The sequence below is a fragment of the Martes martes genome (genome assembly GCF_963455335.1).
Source record: "Martes martes genome assembly, chromosome: 10".
Classification (NCBI taxonomy): domain Eukaryota; kingdom Metazoa; phylum Chordata; class Mammalia; order Carnivora; family Mustelidae; genus Martes; species Martes martes.
The window spans coordinates 11,795,227-11,818,754 of record NC_137898.1 but is presented as its reverse complement, the minus strand read 5'-3'; the positions used below and the strand labels follow the sequence as shown (position 1 = coordinate 11,818,754).

General features: G+C 39.4%; 1 protein-coding gene across 1 annotated transcript; it reads right to left on the bottom strand.

Annotated features, from left to right (window-relative positions):
• Positions 1-8,273: 8,273 nt before the first annotated feature.
• LOC308350673 (olfactory receptor 5AN6-like) lies at positions 8,274-9,221 on the bottom strand (the record flags this gene model as incomplete). The annotated part of the gene is made up of 1 exon (XM_080816184.1): positions 8,274-9,221. The coding sequence occupies one exon, from the start codon at positions 9,219-9,221 to the stop codon at positions 8,274-8,276; it is 948 nt and encodes a 315-aa protein (XP_080672310.1).
• Between the last annotated feature and the right edge of the window lie 14,307 nt (positions 9,222-23,528).

Sequence of the window (23,528 nt, the reverse complement as noted above, 5' to 3'; positions counted from 1 at the left end):
AGTACCTCTGAAAGGAAAACATTCTTACATGTATTTTCAGATGAGAAAATGGAATTTTGGAGATGTGCTTGCCAAAGGTCACAAAATAGATTGAGGCAATGCTGGAATTTGTGCTCAAGTCTTCTAGAAATCAGAGTCCATCCTGTCCTCTACATCCCATTTCCTCCCAGAAGGACATGAAAAATGGATGGCAGTTGGTGGTGGGGTGGGGGAAGATCATTTGATAGACCTCATTTTTCAAAAGATCTATGTGCAGGGAGTTTATAAAAGTAAATAACCTTTAGTTTTTTGTCTAGGGCAAGATTTCCCTCATGTATGTTTTCTTTATGCTTTATCAAATATCCAACTTGAAAAGACTTGAATTCTATTTCTGTGTCCTGGGGAGGGACATGCAAGGAACAGAAGGAAGTGGGCATTGTACAAACCCACAGGACACGTGGCTTCCTTCAAGGACTTGTGAGAGATGGTGGTCACACCCTGTTTATATTGGCAACTCTGCAGCTTGCCTCCAGATGAGAAAAATCTGCTATAGCTTCCTTTCTCCAACCCCCAAACCCCACCCGCTTCTTTTCTACCAGGGCCACAGTCCTCCACTGTGAGGCTAAAAAATTCAGACCCCTTCCTCGAATTCCCAGCTCCTGACCTTAAGCCTACCTTCTTGAGGTCTCTCTAAGGCTTGATAACGTGGAAAGGATCACTGTGGCCAATGCAGCAGTTTGTATGCAATAAATCTTTTCTAGATTAAAAATAATAAAAATAAAACCAAAACACTCCTTACTGCAGATTGAAGGGTAAAACGATAGGGTGCTGGAAGACTGTGATTGATTGATTGATTTTTTTATTGTGTTATGTTAGTCACCATACAGTACTTCATTAGTTTTTGATGTAATGTTCCATGACTCATTGTTTGCATGTAACATCCAGTGCTCCATGCAATCCATGCCCTCCTTAAGACTGATTTTAAAAAAAAAAACACAAAGCTCCTGCCTCTCTCCTTCTGTCTCTCTGTCCCTCTTCTCCAAGACAGAACTTCAGGAAGGACTCTCTTTGACATTTGCAGAGTAAAAATACCATCAACAGAACCAAGACCTCCTTTTGGGACATCTCCACCCCAGTCCCTTTTCATCAGGGGTTTTTGCAGTTAAAGAAGATAATGAAGTGAAAAGTAGGTACAGTGGCTGGCAATGTCAAGGGCCATTTCCAGAGGCTGGAAATGTCAGGATAAGATTGGGGAAACCTGAACAGATTTGGAGACTGAAGGAAAAGCCCTGGAGAGGGATACTCTGCAGCAGGTGTCCTCAGTTTTGGCTGTTCCCCAAATCATGACCAATAGTTGGCAGAGCCATAATGGAAGCCTGTGCCAATCACAAGAGATGAAGGAAGGATGCCTGAGAACCCAGAGGCAAGCAGTAATGAGAAAGACAAGGAACCCAGAAACAGAAAGGGAACGGTTAAAATGGGAGGGGCCCCACAGAGGGCTAAGTTGTAGGAGGCTGGTCTTGTCTGTTCATGTAAGTAGTTATTTTAGCTCATCAAAAACAGAATAAAAGTTTATTTTTATGGATCCAGGATAAGTGGAAAAGGTGGTCTCTTGGAATCTACACTCTGTCTTAGACTAGATCTATAATCCAGCAAGGCAGTAAATAGTCATCCAACCACATGTGTCAGGCAGATGTGGCCCTCCCCAGTGTCTACTGTCTGTTCTTTAAATAGAGACTCTGATCCTTCAATCCTGTTTGGAGTGATGGGAGGGGTAGAGCCTCTTCTAGGAAGCCACATTGTTATATATTACCTGCTGAGTAGTCCCATCCTAACCCTTTCCTAAAGAAGACTTGCTAAGACCAGGAACACAGCAAGGATGGAGCCTCTGGGAATCATGCATCCAATTAACTCCTATGCATTAACAAAACTGAGTTGTCCCTTAAAATAGACCTGAAAAAGATCCAGAGCTGATGTGACTTGGGAAATGCACAGCTACCCTGAACTTGGTTGATCTTAGTACTTTTTTTTCACCACACCCAGTGCTCCATGCAATCCGTGCCCTCCCTAATACCCACCACCTGGTTCCTCCAACCTCCCACCCCCCCGCCCCTTCAAAACCCTCAGGTTGTTTTTCAGAGTCCATAGTCTCTCATGGTTCAAGACAGCATGGTATTGGCATAAAAACAGACACATAGACCAGTGGAACAGAGTAGAGAGCCCAGATGTGGACACTCAACTCTATGGTCAAATAATCTTCAACAAAACAGGAAAAAATATCCAGTGGAAAAAAGACAGCCTCTTCAATAAATGGTGCTGGGAAAACTGGACAGCTATATGTAGAAGAATGAAACTCGACCATTCTCTTACACCGTACACAAAGATAAACTCGAAATGGATAAAAGACCTCAATGTAAAAAAAAAAAAAAAAAAAAAAAGACCTCAACGTGAGACAGGAATCCATCAGAATCCTAGAGGAGAACATAGGCAGTAACCTCTTCAATATCACCCACAGCAACTTCTTTCAAGATATGGCTCCAAAGGCAATGGAAACAAAAGTGAAAATGAACTTTTGGGACTTCATCAAGATCAAAAGCTTCTTCACAGCAAAGGAAACAGTCAACAAAACAAAGAGGCAACCCACAGAATGGGAGAAGATATTTGCAAATGACAGTACAGACAAAAGGTTGATATCCAGGATCTATAAAGAACTCCTCAAACTCAACACACACAAAACAGACAATCACATTAAAAAATGGGCAGAAGATATAAACAGACACTTCTCCAATGAAGACATACAAATGGCTACCAGACACATGAAAAAATGTTCATCATCACTAGCCATCAGGGAGATTCAAATTAAAACCACATTGAGATACCACCTTACACCAGTTAGAATGGCCAAACTTAGCAAGACAGGAAACAACATGTGTTGGAGAGGCTGTGGAGAAAGGGGAACCCTCTTACACTGTTGGTGGGAATGCAAACTGGTGCAGCCACTTTGGAGAACAGTGTGGAGATTCCTTAAGAAATAAAAAATAGAGCTTCCCTATGACCTTGCAATTGCACTACTGGGTATTTACCCCAAAGATACAGATGGAGTGAAAAGAAGGGCCATCTGTACCCCAATGTTTATAGCAGCAATGGCCACGGTCGCCAAACTGTGGAAAGAACCAAGATGCCCTTCAACGGATGAATGGGTAAGGAAGATGTGGTCCATATACACTATGGAGTATTGTGCCTCCATCAGAAAGGACGAATACCCAACTTTTGTATCAACATGGACGGGACTGGAAGAGATTATGCTGAGTGAAATAAGTCAAGCAGAGAGAGTCAATTATCATATGGTTTCACTTATTTGTGGAGCATAACAAATAACATGGAGGACATGGGGACATGGAGAGGAGAAGGCAGTTGAGGGAAATTGGAGGGGGAGGTGAACCATGAGAGACTATGGACTCTGAAAAACATTCTGAGGGTTTTGAAGGGGCGGGGGGGTGGGAGGTTGGGGGAGCCAGGTGGTGGGTATTAAGGAGGGCAAGTATTGCATGGAGCACTGGGTGTGGCACATAAACAATGAATTCTGTTACACTGAAAAGAAATAAATTAAAAAAAAGAAATATACTTCACAAATACAAAATTTATTCCAGTTTACTTGCCACTTCATATTCTTTGGTTAATGTGGTCATCTTCATAACCATGTAACATATTTCTGGCAATCCACATGCAACTCTAATCATCACAAACCATATTTTAACTGCATAAAGAGGAAAAAAGAGGCTATTTCAAGGAAACCTGTGGTGAATCTCTTCATTTCCACTTCTGATCAAAGGGGCTACCCCCTCCTGCTTCTCAGTTCCTCACTTGGCTCAGTTCTGTCCCAAGAGCATGGAACTGTCCAGTGTGTCTTGTTGGTGAATGATAATCTGTAGCATGCCACAGCACAACAGGTGGGCGGATTGTTAGGATCCTGGAAATATTAATCAATCATGGTTTACCAGAGCTGAAGTCTGAGAGTCTGAGACTGTGTACGGCTCCGCAGAAATCAAGTATGGTTGTAAGTAGACCACGTTTCTTAGTAAAAGTGTGTCCTCTTATGTTGGTATAAGAAAGGCAGTTTCTTTTGTATATGGTGACAGTAATGGAGATGGGGTTGTGTTTTACTTGATTTTTATAATTTTCTTAGGACCTTTAATTTCCGTGGTTCATTTCCTTTTTCATTACCAAATCTCTGTGGACTACCCATCACAGAAACAGTGCCTTCCCAAAAGGCTCGCCTTCGGTCCTATGCACTTTCCATCCTTGTTCTCTGTTGTTGTTGTTTTTTTTAAAGCTTTATTGAGATATACTTCACATATTATAAAATTTACCCATTTAAAGTGTGCAATCCAGTGGCTTTCAGTATATTCACAGAGTTTTGTGACCATTACCACAATCTAATTTTAGAAATTTTTCATCAAAATAAACTTCATATCCATTAGCAATGACTTCCCTCCCCTTGTCCCTAGACCAACACTAAACTACTTCCCATCTCTATAGATCTCTCTATTCTGAAGATTTCATTAAAATGGAATCATGCCATATAGGGTCTCTTGTGACTGACTCTTTCACTCAGCATGATGTTTTCAAGGTTCATCCATGTTGTAGCAGCTATCGCTACTCCGTTCCTTTTTATGGCTGAATAATATTCCACCACATGGATATACCAAGCCTCTTCCCTTTGCTTTTTTTTTTTTTTTTAAAGATTTTATTTATTTATTTGACAGACAGAGATCACAAATAGGCAGAGAGGCAGGCAGGGGGTAGGGAGAAGCAAGCTTCCTGCTGAGCAGAGAGCCTGATGTGGGGCTCAATCCCAGGACCCTGAGACCATGATCTGAGCCAAAGGCAGAGGCTTAACCCACTGAGCCACCCAGGCGCCCCTTTGCATTTTTTTTTTTTTACAATTTAATTGACACACATTATATTAATTTCAGATGTACAACACAATGATTCGGTATTAATATATTATTGTGAAATGATCACCATAATTAAGTCTAATTAACATCCATCTTAATTTTTTTCCTTGATGAGAACTTTAAAGATCTACTCTGTTAGGAACTTCCAAATATAGAATACAGTATCCTTAACTAGAGTCATGATGCTGTCCTTTACATCTCTATGATTTATTTGATAAATGGAAGTTCATACCTTTTGATAAACTTTACCCATTTTGCCCACACTCCATTCCACTCCCTCTGGAAACTAGCAATCCAATCTCTGCATCTATGAGTTTTGTTTTTTGTTTTTGTTTTTTTAGATTTGACATATAAATGAGATCATATACTGTTTGTCTTTTCTCTGACGTATTTCACTTAGCATAATGCCTTCAAGGTCCATCCATGTTGTTGCAAATGGTAAGGCCTCCTCCTTTTGATGTCCTTGTTTTCAGTGTTCTGAGTGGCCAGGTGTCGGACAGGTTCTCAGTATTTGTCCCTTTGAGAAGCAAATATCTTCCTTCTGGGGGAGATTTAATCTGTTTCACCATGGCTAACCCTAACTGCTTTATGATTTTTACTGATAATTCCAATATCTGAATATTTTTAGGTCTTTTTTTTTTTTTTACTTTATTCTTTCAGTGTTCCAAGATTCATTGTTTACGCATCATACCCAGTGCTCCATGCAATACATGCCCTACTTAATGTCCACCACCAGGGTCACCCAACCCTCTACCTTCCTCCCCTCCAAAACCCTCAGTTTGTCTCTCAGAGTCCACAGTCTCTCATGGTTCGTCTCCCCCTCTGATTTCCCCCAACACCCTTCTCCTCTCCATCTCTCAATGACCTCCGTGTTATTCCTTATGCTCCACAAGTAAGTGAAACCATATGATAATTGACTCTTTCTGCTAATATGGACAATTTTTCCCCCACTGGTTCTCATTTATGGGGGCTTGACTTTGTATAGAGGTTCATGCCTTTATTTACTATAAACTGCTTTTTTGTTGCTGTTTTTCCCTTTTTTTAGCATAATCTGTGCTATTCTTACTTATTTACACTGAGGGTATAGTCGCCTGGGCTTTATGTGGAGGTTGTCATCCAAATCAGCTGGGGGCACACCCTGAGTGTTGTCTTCTAGCCTTCACCACCTGTAGCTGACATAGCAGAAGTTAAGGTCTCCTGCGTTCAGGAGGACTCTCTAAGAAGAAACCCATTTTTAGAACTTTTTTACTTTCCTGGGCTCCTGGTTTCACTTCGTTTAGGGGCTTAGCTTGTTCCTTCTTTTCATTAAATTAAGTGGAAATTCAATTAAAAGATGATTTTATTTCAAATCCAACATTTCAGTTGTTTCAGTTAGGTATCTGCAGGTACCTAATTGAAACAGGAGGGTCATTTAGGTATCTATAATTCACCACACTTCCAGATGCAGAAATCCTCAGGAAACTTCATTCTGCTGGTCTTTTAAGATATTTCTAATTCACCTTCTTATTTTTGAACACCTCAGTCCACATGTTTCATATTTGTATTGAGACAGTTGCTATTCCTGATATCTTTATAGGATTGACATGACCCTGTCTTCTTGGCTTTCACCCATAAGGTCTTGTTTCCTTGTGTACTTTGAGATTTGTGTTACCCAAGCTTCTTTAAAAAGTTATTTAGAAAAATTATTTGAGCCTGAGTTTAAGAATCTCTCTTAAGGGGGCGCCCCGCATCGGGTTCTCTGCTCAGCGGGGAGCCTGTTTCCCCCTCTCTCTCTGCCTGCTTCTCTATCTATTTGTATTCTCTCTCTCCGTGTCAAATAAATAAATAAAATCTTAAAAAAAAAAAAAAAGAATCTCTCTTAAGAATCTTGAAAGGGGGGGGCGCCTGGGTGGCTCAGCGGGTTAAAGCCTCTGCCTTCGGCTCAGGTCATGATCTCAGGGTCCTGGGATCGAGCCCCACATCGGGCTCTCTGCTTAGCAGGGAGCCTGCTTCCCCCTCTCTCTCTGCCTACCTCTCTGCCTACTTGTGATCTCTGTCAAATAAATAAATAAAATCTTTTAAAAAAAAAGAATCTTAAGAGGGGCTTTGCATTTGTTTCTGATTGGTACTTGAGGGTAGTATCAACCTGGAACTACTTTAAAATTAATTCTCAGCTAAAGATTCCTTGAACTGTACAGGAAGTACGAATTCAGACCACAAAACGCCACTAGGGCATGAGGTTACAATTTCTCAGTTTACTTTTTGCCGTACCCAACATGAAGCCTGAGAGAGTCAAGATTTCTTTTTTGTGAGACAGGGCTTTTTTTCCTCTTAATTTCCTCTCACACTGAAGTACAGTCGATTGGACCTTCATATGTACGTCTGGGTCTCCTATCAATGTCCCAGGCAGCCCCAGGCTTGGTCTCTCTTTCCCCAGACCTCACATGCCTGTCACAATACAGATCCTTTCAGATTTCAGCAGATCTCCCACTGTGAAAGCCATCTTCGGAGCTGCCTTTACTCTCAGGATTCCGGATTTTACTTTATATTTGTGTTCTGAAGTTTTCCTATTTTTCACCTGCTTAGAAATCTATTTCAAAATATTTTCTAAAAAAAAATTGTTCAATATCTTCAGCTTTGTAGTGATAGGTACATTTATGTTATCCAGTCTGCCATAATAACAGATAATAATTTGGACTCTGTCTTAAAGTCCAAATGATCATTTCTTTCCTTTGTATTTTAGCTTCCCCAGATCAAGGTAGTACCATGGAAATACTCCTGTTCATTCAATTACAAACTACTGATGTTGGGTTCTAGAAATAAAAACCCAGAAAACAAACTCAGACCACACTTCCTATGGCAGCTCTCCCTTCAGAGAAGTTAGGTCACAGTTTGACGTAATGCTTCTCTCTATCTCCCCATCCCAATTAACTGGAGTTTCCTCAGGTACCTAGAGAGTTTGAAGTCTGGAATGAAGAAATCGTGATTCTGCTTGTGATGTGTATGAATGAGAGAGACTACTGGTCTTGTGTTTAGCCCTAATCTCACCAGCCTGTAGGCAGAAGTTCTGAAAGAATATGGAAAGGTCAAACACCAAGGAACCGAAGGTTTATATTATTATACCATTTAATATATTAACTGCTTTGTGTGGTCATTACTGGTATACAAGAAAAGAGCTGACTGTCGAGATTCAAAGACGCCATAGGATTTGCATCGCACTGACCCAGTCCTGGATTCAGATGGGTTGACACATTTGCAATCCTGCCAGAAGATCGATAGGGTTGAATAAAGTTAAATGTGTGTCCCTCGCATAGTCTAGAAAATTCCAACCACCAGGGCCACCAGCCTACCAAACCTTTAAGCATGATGATGGGAAAATGCTCTCTTCTTACACCTCTTAATGGCATCTTTGATTTCCTTGTTCCTTAGACTGTAAATCAAAGGATTCAACATGGGGATAACCATTGCATAGAAGACTGATGCCATCTTGTCATGGCCCAGAGAATTATCTGTGCTGGGGTGCATATAGACAAAGAGTCCTGATCCAAAAAAACAGATCACCGCTGTCAGGTGAGAGGTACAGGTGTTGAAAGCCTTGGACCTGCCTTCAACAGAGCTGATCTTCAGGATGGTGGCAACAATATAGCCATAAGATATCATGATGACAAAGACAGATATCACACCAAAAATCACTGCTATCACAAATTTCATGACTTTTAGGAAAAAGGTTTCAGAGCAGGATAGGACTAATAATTGAGGCAGATCACAGAAGAAGTGGTTGATAATATTTGGCCCACAGAAATTGAGCTGAAGTAAGGCACACAGTTGGATCAATGAACCAAAGAGACCAGTTATATAGGCTCCAACCGTCATCTGGACACAGAGGGTGGGCGACATGGTGGCGGTATAGAGCAGAGGATTACAAATGGCAGCATATCGGTCATAAGCCATGGCTGCCAGGAGACAGCACTCAGTCAGACCCAGGCTAGAGAAGAAGAAGTACTGTAGGGTGCATCCCCAAAAGGAGATGGATTTAGGCTTCTGGAAGAAGTCTGAGAGCATTTTTGGGGTTGTGGAGGTAACATAGCAAAAATCTAAGAAGGATAAGTTGCTGAGGAAGAAGTACATGGGTGTATGTAGGTAAGAGTCCATCCTAATCAGGATGATGAGGCCCAGGTTCCAGGCCACTGTCAGGAAGTAAGAACCCAAAAATACTGCAAAGAGAACAATCTTGAGCTTGGGATAATCTGAGAATCCCAAAAGAATGAATCTGATGACTATTGTATTGTTCCTTCCTCCAGCCATTGTCCTGAAGTATCTTCAATCTGCAGAAAGGTCCCTGGGTTAATGATTGACTAACTTAATATTATAAAACTTACTTGTTTTGAATATGGTTTCATTATTTGAACAAAAAGTTATCCACAGTCAAGACAACTTTTTTAAACATAAAAATTATTTTAAAAACCATTGGAGAGCCCATTTCACAACTACTCTTAATATTTTGGAATACATTCTTGCAAATATTTCTACACAGACACACAGACACACACAGACACAGACACACACACACACACACACACACACACACACACACACACATAGTTGCCAAACTGTTTTTAAAATTTGGTACTAGGGGCCCCTGGGTGGCTCAGTTGGTTAAGCGGTTGCCGTTGGCTCAGGTCATGATCCCAGTGTCCTGGATAGAGCCCCATATCGGGATTCGTGCTCATTGAAGAGCCTGCTTCTCCCTCTGCCTGCTGCTCTGCCTACTTGTACTCTCTATCTTTGTGTCAAATAAATAAAACCTTTAAAAAAAAGTTGGTACCAATTTACACAAGTATCAAGATTTTATGACAATATCCCAGGCCATTCTATTGTCAACACTACCTGTAATTATTTAATTTTAGTCCTTGGTGATCTTAGATGAAAAAAATTCATTGTTTTTAATTTTGCATTTACTTTACTGATTTGCTAATATACATTTTTTGCCTATTTGTCTAATTGGTTTTTCATTATTGATTTGTAGGAGCTCTTTACATATCCAGGATGATAACTTTCACTGACATACATGTTGCTAATTCTTTTCCAAGTTTATTATTATCACATTGTTTATGTTGTTTTTGTTATACAGATTACTTTTATTTTTAGGTAACCAATTTCCTGTGAAATATATGGTTCCTGGCTTCGTTCTTACTGAAAAAGATTTCTTTGCACAACCAAAAGATACTTTTTTCCCTATATTTTCTTGTTCTCTTGTACTTTTATATGTACATTTAAATTTTCCAGGCTGTTTTAGTGTATAATGCAAGGCATAAATCTGGGATGACTTTGGTTTTGTCATTCCAAACTGATTGCCACTTGTCTCAGCACAATTCATTGAATGATTTCTCCACTGAATAAACTTTATGATGAAGTTTTTAAAAATAGATTCCCTGTTCTGCTCAATTTTTAATCTGTCACTCCATGTGCCATTTGTCTAGTCCTGCATATTTTCTAATGATTTACAATCAAATTTTATTAATAAATTATAGAACATTCTGATAACTGTTAAGAAAAAAGTTTCCTCATTTTTTTTCACTGAGAATGTTTTGATGGTTCTTATGTTTAGGTCTTCAGGAGACCTTTATGATGAACTCATCATATAAATAAAATAGCATTTTTATTGCATTTTATTATTATATTAATTTGGGGAGAAATAAGGTTTTTGTTTTGTTTTGTTTTGTTTTGTTCTGTTTTTTGCTAAGCTGTTAATTTAGGTTACCGAAGAGATAACACTAAAAGTTCTTATAAATATTATAATACTATGACTACCAATTCTGACCAAAGCATCTGGTTCTAGTGACATTTGTGAGATTCCAAGCTCTGTCCCTACATTGCTACAACTTCTCTGTGTCTTCAGTTTTCTCATCTGTAAAATGAGATCATTGTGGCAATTCTCCGTGTATCACAGGGACTCTACTATACTTGAGGGGAGCAGTAATTGTGGTAGAAAAGCACAAAGAAAAGTGACCCACTATGCTATGATATTACTAATCTGATTTTAAATACCCAAAGAAGAGGATTATTTAACTACCTGGAAGGGAAAACTGTCCTGACTCAATATTATCTATCAGTGTCCCTGATGAGGCCACAAGATCCAGACTATGTTTCCACAGTAAAATCTGAATCACAGGTTTATATGCTTAGAACATCCTTCAGCAGAAATAGAAAGATTCCATCAGTTAAGTTCATAATGAATTTATATTTCAAGAAATTTAGAAAACGTTTCTTTGGAAATGCTAGTTCCTGTGGTATTTCTCGGTATATTTTGTCATGGGTGTTTTGAAGGTACATGTGACCCTGGCCATCCTGAAATCTTAAGGTTATTTTTGAAATTATAGAAAATGCTTTCAGTGAAGTTGATTTGTTTTTATCCTTTTATATCATTGACATATTTTAAATAAAAACTGTTTTTTAATGATAAGACAGAAAGAGTAAAATGTACATTACAGTATTCTTTTTCTTTTATGTATTTAAATGTACCTTTTCTTTTTTAGATAAAGATGATGATTAAAACAGCCAGTAGTTGAGAAAGGTTATATAATTGGAAGACAGAGAGAATATCTCATATTGATTCCTAAGGTTATTTTTCCTTTTTTTCCTTTTGTTGTTGGTTTTCACAATTTCCCATTGTTCATTCAAAACCAAACATACAACAATCAAGATCACTGGCCATGATCAGAAAAAAAAAAAAAGGTCCAAAATAGCAGAATAAATGCTGCTCCCTTACTTTCCTTCAGGCCTATGAAATGGGTGGGCTGGCTAAGCAGCCCATGTCAAATGGATGACATCAAGAACAGTAAACATACTGAACCATGAAGGGGCAATCTTATCATTCCTCTGAAATATTTTACTATGGAAATTAAGTATAGACACACTTTAAGAATCCCATGCAAAAAAAAAAAAAACTTATGGAAAAACAGACTTAGAAGTTTGAAAATAAAGGCTGGTGAGCAGTTGCTCTACATGTAAACACCATTTGTAAACTTTTTGGAGAACAAATAAATAGCAGTAATAAATTATTCATATGTTTGCAACCCAAGGGAACAGTACATGGTACCAAGAAACAGTCATTCTTCTGTTCTTGCTTTCTATCTTTCTCCCTTAACACAATGTTGTATTTCGCAAATAAAATTTTATATCCCATGAACTAAATGTTTTACATTTATTTCTCTTTAATAATAAAGCTCAAATTAAATCACTATTTATGAGCTACCAGGAATGTTTCTCAGTGGCTCAGAAAATAATTTGATGTTCACTGACTATCTAACATCTGTGAGGCACCAAGTAAGACTATCATTTGAAAGCAGTAGAGGGAAGATTAAATAAGTATTTCAAATAGCACCTGGGACAATACATTATAGCTCTTCATACATTTTCAGAAAAGCAGGCAAAGAAAATAGGTGATTTAGTATGAACAGAGAAATACACAATGTATAAAAGAAAGCATTACTCTGGAAAGCTTTCCCTATTTTTAATTTGAATTCCTTCTTCTAAACTCCCACAGCACCTATATTTTCTAGTAGAGTAAGAATTTCATAGTTTGTATTTTATTTTCATGTGCTTTTCCAATAGAACTTAGCCTGTGCTTTTGGCCAAGAGTAAGTATTTTTAATATTAACACCTAATATATAAGTTATGAATGGCTATGTAACAAACCAAACTTATGGCTTAAAACACCAATGATTTATCATTTCTCATGTTTCTCTTGGTAGACAAGATAGTTTGTCTATTGATCTCACTTGGATCCCAGATGGTGATATTTATCATCACAAGTCATAGAGTGCATACTTTTATACAACCATGTTTGACACTCAATACATGAGGACCCACACAATATAATTATTCAAATAAAAAGTATTTCTCTCTCGGGTACCTGGGTGGCTCAGTGGGTTAAAGCCTCTGCCTTCGGCTCGGGTCATGATCCCAGGGTCCTGGGATCGAGTCCCGCATCAGGCTCTCTGCTCGGCAGGGAGCCTGCTTCCTCCTCTCTCTCTGCCTGCCTCTCTGCCTACTTGTGATCTCTGTCTGTCAAATAAATAAATAAATAAAATATTTTTAAAAAAAGTATTTCTCTCTCAGAAAAAGAGATGGAATGAATTGCAGAATGTAGCTCAAATGACAGAAAAGAGAGAAGAAGCAACTTTTCTCCCTACAAAGGAACTAAGTCAGCCCAACATAAATCACAGAGTAGACCTGAAAGGAGGGATTTATCCTTGGGATGCAAGGGTGGTTCAACATCCACAAATCAATCAGTGTGATAGAACAAATTAATGAGACAAGAGAGAAGAACAACATGGTCCTCTTAATTGATGTAGAAAAAGCGTTTGACAAAATACAGCATCCTTTCCTGACTAAAACTCTTCAGAGTATAGGAATAGAGGGAACATTCCTCAACTTTATAAAATCCATCTATGAAAAACCCACAGCAAATACCATTCTCATGGGGAAAAGCTGACAGCCTTCCCACTGAGGTCAGGAACACGACAAGGATGCCCACTCTTGCCACTGTTGTTCAACATAGTACTAGAAGTCCTAGCAAAAGCAATCAGACAACAAAAATAAACAAAAGGTATTCTAATTGCAAAGAAGAAATGAAGAAACGAAATTCTCTCTCTTCACAGATGACATGATACTCTTTGTGGAAAACCCAAAAGTTTCCACCCCCAAATTACTAGAACTCATACAGCAATTCAGCATTGTGGCAGGATACAAAATCAATGCACAGAAATCAGTTGCTTTCTTATACACTAACCATGAATTGTAGAAAGAGAACTTAGAGAATCAATTCCATTTACAATAGCACCAAAAACCATAAGATACCTTGCAAAAACCTAACCAGAGAGGTAAATGATCTATACTCTAGGAATTACAGAATACTCATGAAAGAGATTGAAGAAAACACAAAAAGATGGAAAAGCATTCCATGTTCATGGATCAGAAGAATAAACATTGTTAAAATGTCTATGCCACCCAGAGCAATCTATACTTTCAATGTAATCCAAATCAAAATACTAACAGCATTTTTCAAGATGCTGAAACAAACAATTTGTATGGAACCAGAAAAGACCCTGAATCGCCAAGGAAATGTTGAAAGAGAAAAACAAAGCTGGGGGCATCATGTTGTCTGATTTCGAGCTATATTACAAAGTGGTGATCACCAAGACAGCATGGTACTGGCACAAAAACAGACACAACTCTATGGTCAACTAATCTTTGACAAAGCAGGAAGGAATATCCAATGGAAGAAAGATATTCTCTTCAATAGATGGTGCTGGGAAAATTGGACAACTATATACAGAAGAATGAAACTGGACCATTCTCTTACACCATACACAAAGATAAACTCTAAACTGATGAAAGACCTCAGCGTGAGACAGGAATCCATCAAAATCCTGGAGGAGAACATAGGCAGTAACCTCTTTAACATTGGCCACAGCAACTTCTTTCAAGACACAACTCCAAAGGCAAGGGAAACAAAAGCAAATATGAACTTCTGAGACTTTATCAAGATAAAAAGTTTCTGCACAGCAAAGGAAACAGTCAATGAAACAAAGAGGCAGCCCACAGAATGGGAGAAGATATTTGCAAGTGACACTACAGATAAAGGGCTGGTATCCAAGATCTATAAAGAACTTCTCAAAGTCAACACCCAAAAAACAGATAATCAAGTAAAAAATGGGCAGAAGACATGAGCAGACGCGTCTACAAAGAAGACATACAAATAGCTAACAGACATATGAAAAAGTATTCATCATCATTAGCCATCAGGGAAATTCAAATCAAAACCACACTGAGATACCATCTTACATCAGTTAGAATCGCAAAAATCAACAAGGCAAGAAACAACAAATGTTGGAGAAGTTGTAGAGAAAGGGAAACCCTCTTACACTGTTGGTGGGAATGCAAATTGGTGCAGCCACTTTGGAAGACAGTGTAGAGATTCCTCAAGACATTAAAAATAGAGCTACCCTATGACCTAGCAATTGCACTGCTGGGTATTTACCCCAAGGATACAGATATAGTGAAATGAAGGGCCATAGGCTCCCCAATGTTCATAACAGCAATGTCCACAATTGCCAAACTGTTGAAAGAGTCAAGATGCCCTTTAACAGACAAATGGATAAAGAAGACGTGGTCCATATATGCAATGGAATATTACTCAGCCATCAGAAAGGACGAATACCCAACTTTTGCATCAACTTGGATGGGACTGGAGGGGATTATTCTAAGTGGTATAAGTCAAACAGAGAAAGTCAATTATCATATGGTTCACTTACTTGTGGAACATAAGGAATACCATGGAGGATGTTAGAAGGGAAAAATAAAGGGGGAGATATCAGAGCGGGAGATGAACCATGAGAGACTATGGACTCTGGGAACAAATAGAGAGTTTTAGAAGGGAGGAGGGGGTGAGGAGATGGGTGAGCCTGGTGATAGGTATTAAGAAGGGCACAGATTGCCTGGAGCACTGGGTATTATACGCCAACAATGAATCATGGAACACTACATCAAAAACTAATGATGTAATGTATGATGACTAACATAACACAATAAAAAAATTAAAAATATGAAAACATTCTTTAAAAATAATTTTAAGCACAAATATATGCATTACAATGTGATTCATTACATTTTACTAATATTTTACTAATTGTCCATTTACTAACTCCACCCTACACAATAATCATACTTCATCTTCCTGGAAAATTCCTGATGTCTGCATTTTTTTTCACTCTATGATTGCTTGTCTTATCCACTTAGGTAATAATCACTGTCATTGTGATTCGTATAAAAATGAATGTAGAATGCTAGTAACTCCATCACTATATTTTTCAGTCTGCCACATTGTAAATTTGAAAAAGGTGTTTCCTACAATTATTTCACAATGATGTACTTAAAAACATAACTTCAATATCCCACATGGTTATCCTAATTTAAAGAGGCTAATTACACTTTCAACTTCATCTTCAGTCATAAGCTAATGTCAAAAGTGTGTATGTTCACTGAGAGATATCATCAGCTATCAAGAATTCTTAATACACTGAGAATGACCTTTTCAGAAAGGGGTTCTAATTATGATCTTGAATAAATATGGACCTCAGAACAAACCCAGAAGAGGAGGAAGAACATAAGTGTTAGTCTTGGGTTGACAGCACTTACTGTGTGACCTTGACCAAGTTACTTTAATCTTTCTGAACTTCAATTTCATCAACCATGAAATGGGGACATAAGGATTGTCTGTAGGGTCATGGTGAGCATAGCACAGGATCATGCAGATAAGGCACCTTACACAATTCCTGGCACAGAGTGGGAGGTTGCTTGCTCATGGATATTAGTAGTATTATGAAATTATCTGGGACAGAATAAGCTTTCAATAAATGTTCCATTATTTACCTCCTCTCTGTGACTCAATTTATATTAAAACTCCAGAGAATTTTCTCTTATGTTGTTCTTATGACACAAAAGTAATATATCGTGATTTCCCCAGCTAGGCTTTAATTTTCTGAAAACCAGAGACATTTTTGTATACTCCTGGCCAAACTCTCTGCTCTCTGGCCCTGAATATTGATCCTAGACAATGACACTGAACACACAGAAACAGATATGGTTGAATTTTTCTACTATTTATGACATGTTTAATATACATTTTAAACTTACAAAAATGCTTAATAAATATTTTGAATTGGGCATTATCTTTTTGGAGTATAAAAACAAATATTTCATTTCTGCGCCCGCTGCTATTATCATTGGGTGAGTTTAGGAGACTTGTTATCAGACACTTCTTCAAAGAAGACATATAAATGGCCAACAGACACATGAAAAAATGCTCAACATCGCTTGGCATCAGGGAAATACAAATCAAAACCACAGTAAAATACATTATACCAGTTAGAATGGCTAACTTAACAAGACAGGGAACAACAAATGTTGGAGAGGATGCGGAGAAAGGGGAACCTTCCTACATTGTTGGTGGGAATGCAAGTTGGTGCAGCCACTCTAGAAAACAATATAGAGGTTCCTCAAGAAGCTAAAAATAGAGCTATCCTGGGGGGAGACAAGATGGCGGGGAAGTAGGAGGAGGCGCCTTTTCAACCTGCACCCTAAAGTGAGCTGATTACCTACCAAAGAACTCCGATCACCCATGAAATCAGCCTGAGATCAGAATTATACACGTCTGGATCTCTACGGGGGCCAGAAGACGCCAGTGGGCAGGTAAAGTGGAGTGGGAACGTCGGACTGATATCGGAAGATAAACAAAAGGGGGAGGGAGCCACCAGAGGCGACCGACTGGAAAATAATACCCCAATACGAGAGTGCCCGGCATCTGGGGACCAGCATTAACTTGGAGTCTTGTTGAAAGCACTCAAAAGAGCAAAGACTCGCGCGGGGAAATTGTGGGAATCGGGGCGGATAGGGATAGGGGCTTAAGTCCCCAGACCCAGGGCAGCATCCCCTGGCGCTGAGCCGGAGAGTGCGGCGGAGAAACCTGGTCTTTGTCCCGGAGCCGCCAGTGCGCCCGAGAACGGGTGGAGTCCGGCTCCCGTGAGGGGCTGGGGCCACACCAGACGGCAGAACGCGCACCTTACTGGAGATGCGTGCGTGCCTCAACCTCCCCTGAGAGAGGCGCACGAACGCCCAGCCTGGTGTTCTGGGACCCACGCGGTGATAGACCCACGCGGCGATAGAGCCGATAGAGCTGGAGGCGCCGCGCCCCAAAAAATCCCCTGGGAGAGGTACGCGCAAGCCCTGAGCTCTCAGCCCCAGCCAGCGGGAAAATCTCAGTGTGCGATTGCTGCTTGGAACCTCTCTGGCGGTCTGGAGCTGCCCAGACAGCCACAGCTGCCTTGGTTTTGCGTACAAGCAGGAGATCCTGCGTCCCCAGGGACCGTGACTCAGAACCTGCTCTGCCAGCGGCCCAGCGGCTGCAGCACCTGCAGGGGAGCAGACTGAGGCTTCTCTCTGAGAGGGAGGTTGGGGTGCAGTTTTCTTTCCTCTAAACCTCCCAAAACCATCAAAAGCTGTCAAGGCGAGAGAAAAGAAGTGAACAAACATAAAAACCTCCAGAGAACAAAAACCTGAAAAAAACGTTTTTCTCAGAGCCCACCCCCTTGAGGGGGTCGGGAGGACTTAACTCAGGGAACATCATTGACTGAAAACCCACGTGGCAGCCCCCTCCCCCAGAAAACAAATCAGGAAAAAAAAAAAAAAAAAAAGACTACAAGAGAACAACCACCACTACTTCATAGATACAACTTTTATTTTTAATTCTTTCCCACTATTCTGGTTCATTTTTTCTCTTTTTTTATATAGATAATTTTTTAACCTATTTACCATCACAGTGAGATGTCCAGTACATCAAATTCCATGATAAACTTCAAACCTGAATTTTTTTGATACATACACATGTGTTTTTCTTTTGCTTTTCTATTTTCTTAATTTTTAAAAAATTTTTTAATTTAGTTTAGTCCAGTTTATTCCTTTTTTATTTTTATTTTCTAATAGTCATATAGAGTTAAACTTCAAGGTAACCCCCTTTCTCCAAGCAATGCTACCCCTATAGGTGAACCAATTTTTAATCCCCCTTTTTCTTAGGAAAGTTGAGTCCTTTAACAAAGATATCAAGATACATCCAGGAAGAATCAAAATAACCTTCCTCGCCCACACCGAGAATCTATAACCATGCTCCCATCTTTTTCTTCTGCCAGTGTCTCTGTGTATTTATGTTTGTCTGGATAGTATATAAATCTTATACTTGGGGTTCTTCTTGACGAGGCTCCTCCCTTTTTTTTGCTTATATATATATATATTTTCTCTCATCATATACTTTTATCAGTCTTTTTGTTTGTCTGTTTTTGTATACGTCATAAACCTTACCCTGGGCCCCATTTGGGCTGAACCTTCACTTTTATCTTCCCTTTTTTTCCTGTCTCTCTCTCTCCCTCTTTTTTCTTTTTCTCTTCTTTTTTCTCTCATTTGGGTGGGGAATCCTGAGTGCTCAGAAGCGTTCCAGGGTGCACCTTGACTGCACCACGGTCAATACATCCAGCTACATCTGTCCAGTCATCTCTCACCAAAATGACTAGGAGGAGGAATCCCCAACAGAAGAAAAATACAGAGGATGGGCCTTCTGCAACAGAGCTAACGGCTATCAACATAGACAATATGTCAGAAAGAGAATTCAGGCTAACAATTATCCAGGCAATAGCTAGGTTGGAGAAAGCTATGGATGACCAAACAGAATTGATTAGGGCAGAATTGAAAGCGACCAGAGAGGAGGTTCATAATGTTAGGGCAGAGCTGAAGGCCACCAGGGATGAGGTTCACAACGCTCTCAATGAGTTCCAATCTAATCTAAATTCTCTAAAAGCTAGGGTAACTGAGACAGAAGATAGAATTAGTGATCTGGAGGACAAACATATAGAGAGAAAGGTTCAGGAGGAAGCCTGGAACAAACAGCTTAGAAGCCACGAAAACAGAATCAGGGAAATAAATGATGCCATGAAACGTTCCAACGTCAGAATTATTGGAATCCCTGAAGGGGAGGAGAAAGAAAGAAGTCTAGAAGATATAGTGGAACAAATTTTTCATGAAAATTTTCCCAACCTTGCGAATGGAACAAGTGTTCATGTACTAGAAGTAGAAAGGTCCCCCCCCAAGATTATAAATTCAAAAAAAACATCCAGGCACCTCATAGTAAAATTGAGGAATCATAATTGTAGATACAATCTCTTGAAAGCCGCTAGGACAAAGAACCTCCTTACATACAGAGGAAAGCCCATCAGAATAACGTCAGACCTGTCCACAGAGACCTGGCAAGCCAGAAAGGGCTGGCAAGATATATTCAGGGCACTAAATGAGAAGAACATGCAGCCAAGAATACTTTATCCAGCAAGACTGACATTCAAAATGGATGGAGAGATAAAGAGTTTCCAAGACCGGCAAGGCTTGAAAGACTATGCAACCACCAAGCCGACACTGCAGGAAATATTAAAGGGGGTTCTATAAAAGAGGAAAAATCCTAAGAATAGCATTGAACAGAAATATAGAGACAATCGACAGAAAGAAAGACTTCAAAGATAACACAATGTCAATAAAAACGTATCTCTCAATAATCACTCTCAATGTGAATGGCCTAAATGCACCCATAAAACGACACAGGGTTGCAGATTGGATAAAACGACAGGACCCATCCATATGTTGTCTACAAGAGACCCATTTTGAACCTAAAGATACACCTAGACTGAAAGTGAAGGGATGGAGAAGCATCTTTCACGCCAATGGGCCTCAAAAGAAGGCCGGGGTAGCGATTCTCATATCAGATAAATTAGATTTTAAACTAAAGACGGTAGTCAGGGATACAGAAGGACACTACATCATTCTTAAAGGGACTATCCACCAAGATGATCTAACAATTGTAAATATCTATGCCCCCAATATGGGAGCAGCCAATTACATAAGAAATCTATTAATCAAGATAAAGAGTCATATTGATATGAATACATTAATAGTAGGAGATCTTAACACGCCTCTCTCAGAAATAGACAGATCATCGAAGCAGAAAATCAATAAAGAAATAAGAGCATTGAATGACACATTGGACCAGATGGACCTCATAGATATATACAGAACATTCCACCCTAAAACAACAGAATACTCATTCTTCTCAAGTGCACATGGAACCTTCTCCAGAATAGACCACATACTGGGTCACAAATCAGGGCTCAACCGATACCAAAAGACTGAGATGATTCCCTGCATATTCTCAGATCACAATGCTTTGAAACTGGAGCTCAATCACAAGGAAAAGTTCAGAAGGAACTCAAATACCTGGAAGCTAAAGACCACCTTGCTTAAGAATGCCTGGATCAACCAGGAGATCAAAGAAGAACTTAAACAATTTATGGAAACCAATGAGAACGAAGACACTTCACTCCAAAACCTATGGGATACAGCAAAGGCGGTCCTAAGGGGGAAATTCATAGCCATCCAAGCCTCCCTCAAAAAAATTGAAAAATCCAGAATACACCAGCTGTCTCTACACCTTAAAGAACTGGAGAATCAACAACAAATCAAACCAACTCCACACGTAAGAAGGGAAATAATCAAGATTAGAGCAGAGATCAACGAGGTAGAAACCAGAGATACAGTAGAACGTATCAACGAAACTAGAAGCTGGTTTTTTGAAAGAATCAATAAGATCGATAAACCATTGGCCACACTAATCCAAAAGAAAAGAGAGAAAGCCCAAATTAATAAAATTATGAATGAAAAGGGAGAGATCACAACTAACACCAAGGAAGTAGAAACAATCATCAGAAGCTATTATCAACAGTTATATGCCAATAAGCTAAGCAACCTAGATGAAATGGATGCATTCCTGGAAAACTATAAACTCCCAAAATTGAACCAGGAAGAAATTGACAACCTGAATAGACCGATATCTAGTAACGAGATTGAAGCAGTGATCAAAAACCTCCCAAAAAACAAGAGCCCAGGACCTGACGGATTCCCTGGGGAATTCTATCAAACTTTCAAAGAAGAAATAATACCTATTCTCCTGAAGCTGTTTCAAAAAATTGAAGCAGAAGGAAAACTTCCAGACTCTTTTTATGAAGCCACCATCACCCTGATCCCCAAACCAGGCAAAGACCCTACCAAAAAGGAGAATTTCAGACCGATATCACTGATGAATATGGATGCTAAGATTCTCAACAAGATCCTAGCAAACAGGATCCAACAGCACATTAAAAAGATTATCCACCATGACCAGGTAGGATTCATCCCTGGGTTACAAGGATGGTTCAACATTCGCAAATCAATCAATGTGATAGAACAAATCAATAAGAGAAGAGAGAAGAACCACATGATCCTCTCCATTGATGCAGAAAAAGCTTTTGACAAAATCCAGCATCCGTTCCTGATTAAAACGCTTCAAAGTATAGGGATAGAGGGAACATTCCTGAACTTCATCAAATCTATCTATGAAAAACCCACAGCAAATATCATCCTCAATGGGAAAAAGCTTGCAGCCTTCCCATTGAGATCAGGAACACGACAAGGATGCCCACTCTCACCACTCTTGTTCAACATAGTATTAGAAGTCCTAGCAACAGCAATCAGAAAACAAAGAGAAATAAAAGGTATCCAAATTGGCAAGGAAGAAGTCAAACTCTCTCTCTTCGCAGATGACATGATTCTTTATATGGAAAACCCGAAAGACTCCACCTCCAAACTACTAGAACTCATACAGCAATTCAGTAATGTAGCAGGATACAAAGTCAATGTCCAGAAATCAGTGGCTTTCTTATACACTAACAATGAAAATACAGAAAGGCAAATTAGAGAATCGATTCCATTTACTATAGCACCAAAAACCATAAGATACCTCGGAATAAACCTAACCAAAGAGGTTAAAGATCTGTACTCAAGGAACTACAGAACACTCCTAAAAGAAATTGAAGAAGACACAAAAAGATGGAAGACCATTCCATGCTCTTGGATGGGAAGAATAAACATCGTTAAAATGTCTATACTGCCCAGAGCAATCTATACTTTTAATGCCATTCCAATCAAAATTCCACCAGTATTTTTCAAAGAGCTGGAGCAAATAATACTAAAATTTGTATGGAATCAGAAGAGACCCCGAATTGCTAAGGAAATGTTGAAAAACAAAAATAAAACTGGTGGCATCACGTTACCTGATTTCAAGCTTTACTACAAAGCTGTGATCACCAAGACAGCATGGTACTGGCATAAAAACAGACACATGGACCAGTGGAACAGAGTAGAGAGCCCAGATATGGACCCTCAACTCTATGGTCAAATAATCTTTGACAAAACAGGAAAAAATATCCAGTGGAAAAAAGACAGTCTCTTCAATAAATGGTGCTGGGAAAACTGGACAGCTATATGTAGAAGAATGAAACTTGACCATTCTCTTACACCGTACACAAAGATAAACTCGAAATGGATAAAAGACCTCAACGTGAGACAGGAATCCATCAGAATCCTCGAGGAGAACATAGGGAGTAACCTCTTTGATATCAGCCATAGCAACTTCTTTCAAGATATGTCTCCAAAGGCGAAGGAAATAAAGGCAAAGATGAACTTCTGGGACTTCATCAAGATAAAAAGCTTCTGCACAGCAAAAGAAACAGTCATCAAAACAAAGAGGCAACCCACGGAATGGGAGAAGATATTTGCAAATGACAGTACAGATAAAAGGTTGATATCCAGGATCTATAAAGAACTCCTCAAACTCAACACACACAAAACAGATAATCATATTAAAAAATGGGCAGAAGATATGAACAGACACTTCTCCAATGAAGACATACAAATGGCTACCAGACACATGAAAAAATGTTCATCATCACTAGCCATCAGGGAGATTCAAATCAAAACCACATTGAGATACCACCTTACACCAGTTAGAATGGCCAAAATTAGCAAGACAGGAAACAACGTGTGTTGGAGAGGATGTGGAGAAAGGGGAACCCTCTTACACTGTTGGTGGGAATGCAAACTGGTGCAGCCACTTTGGAGAACAGTGTGGAGATTCCTCAGGAA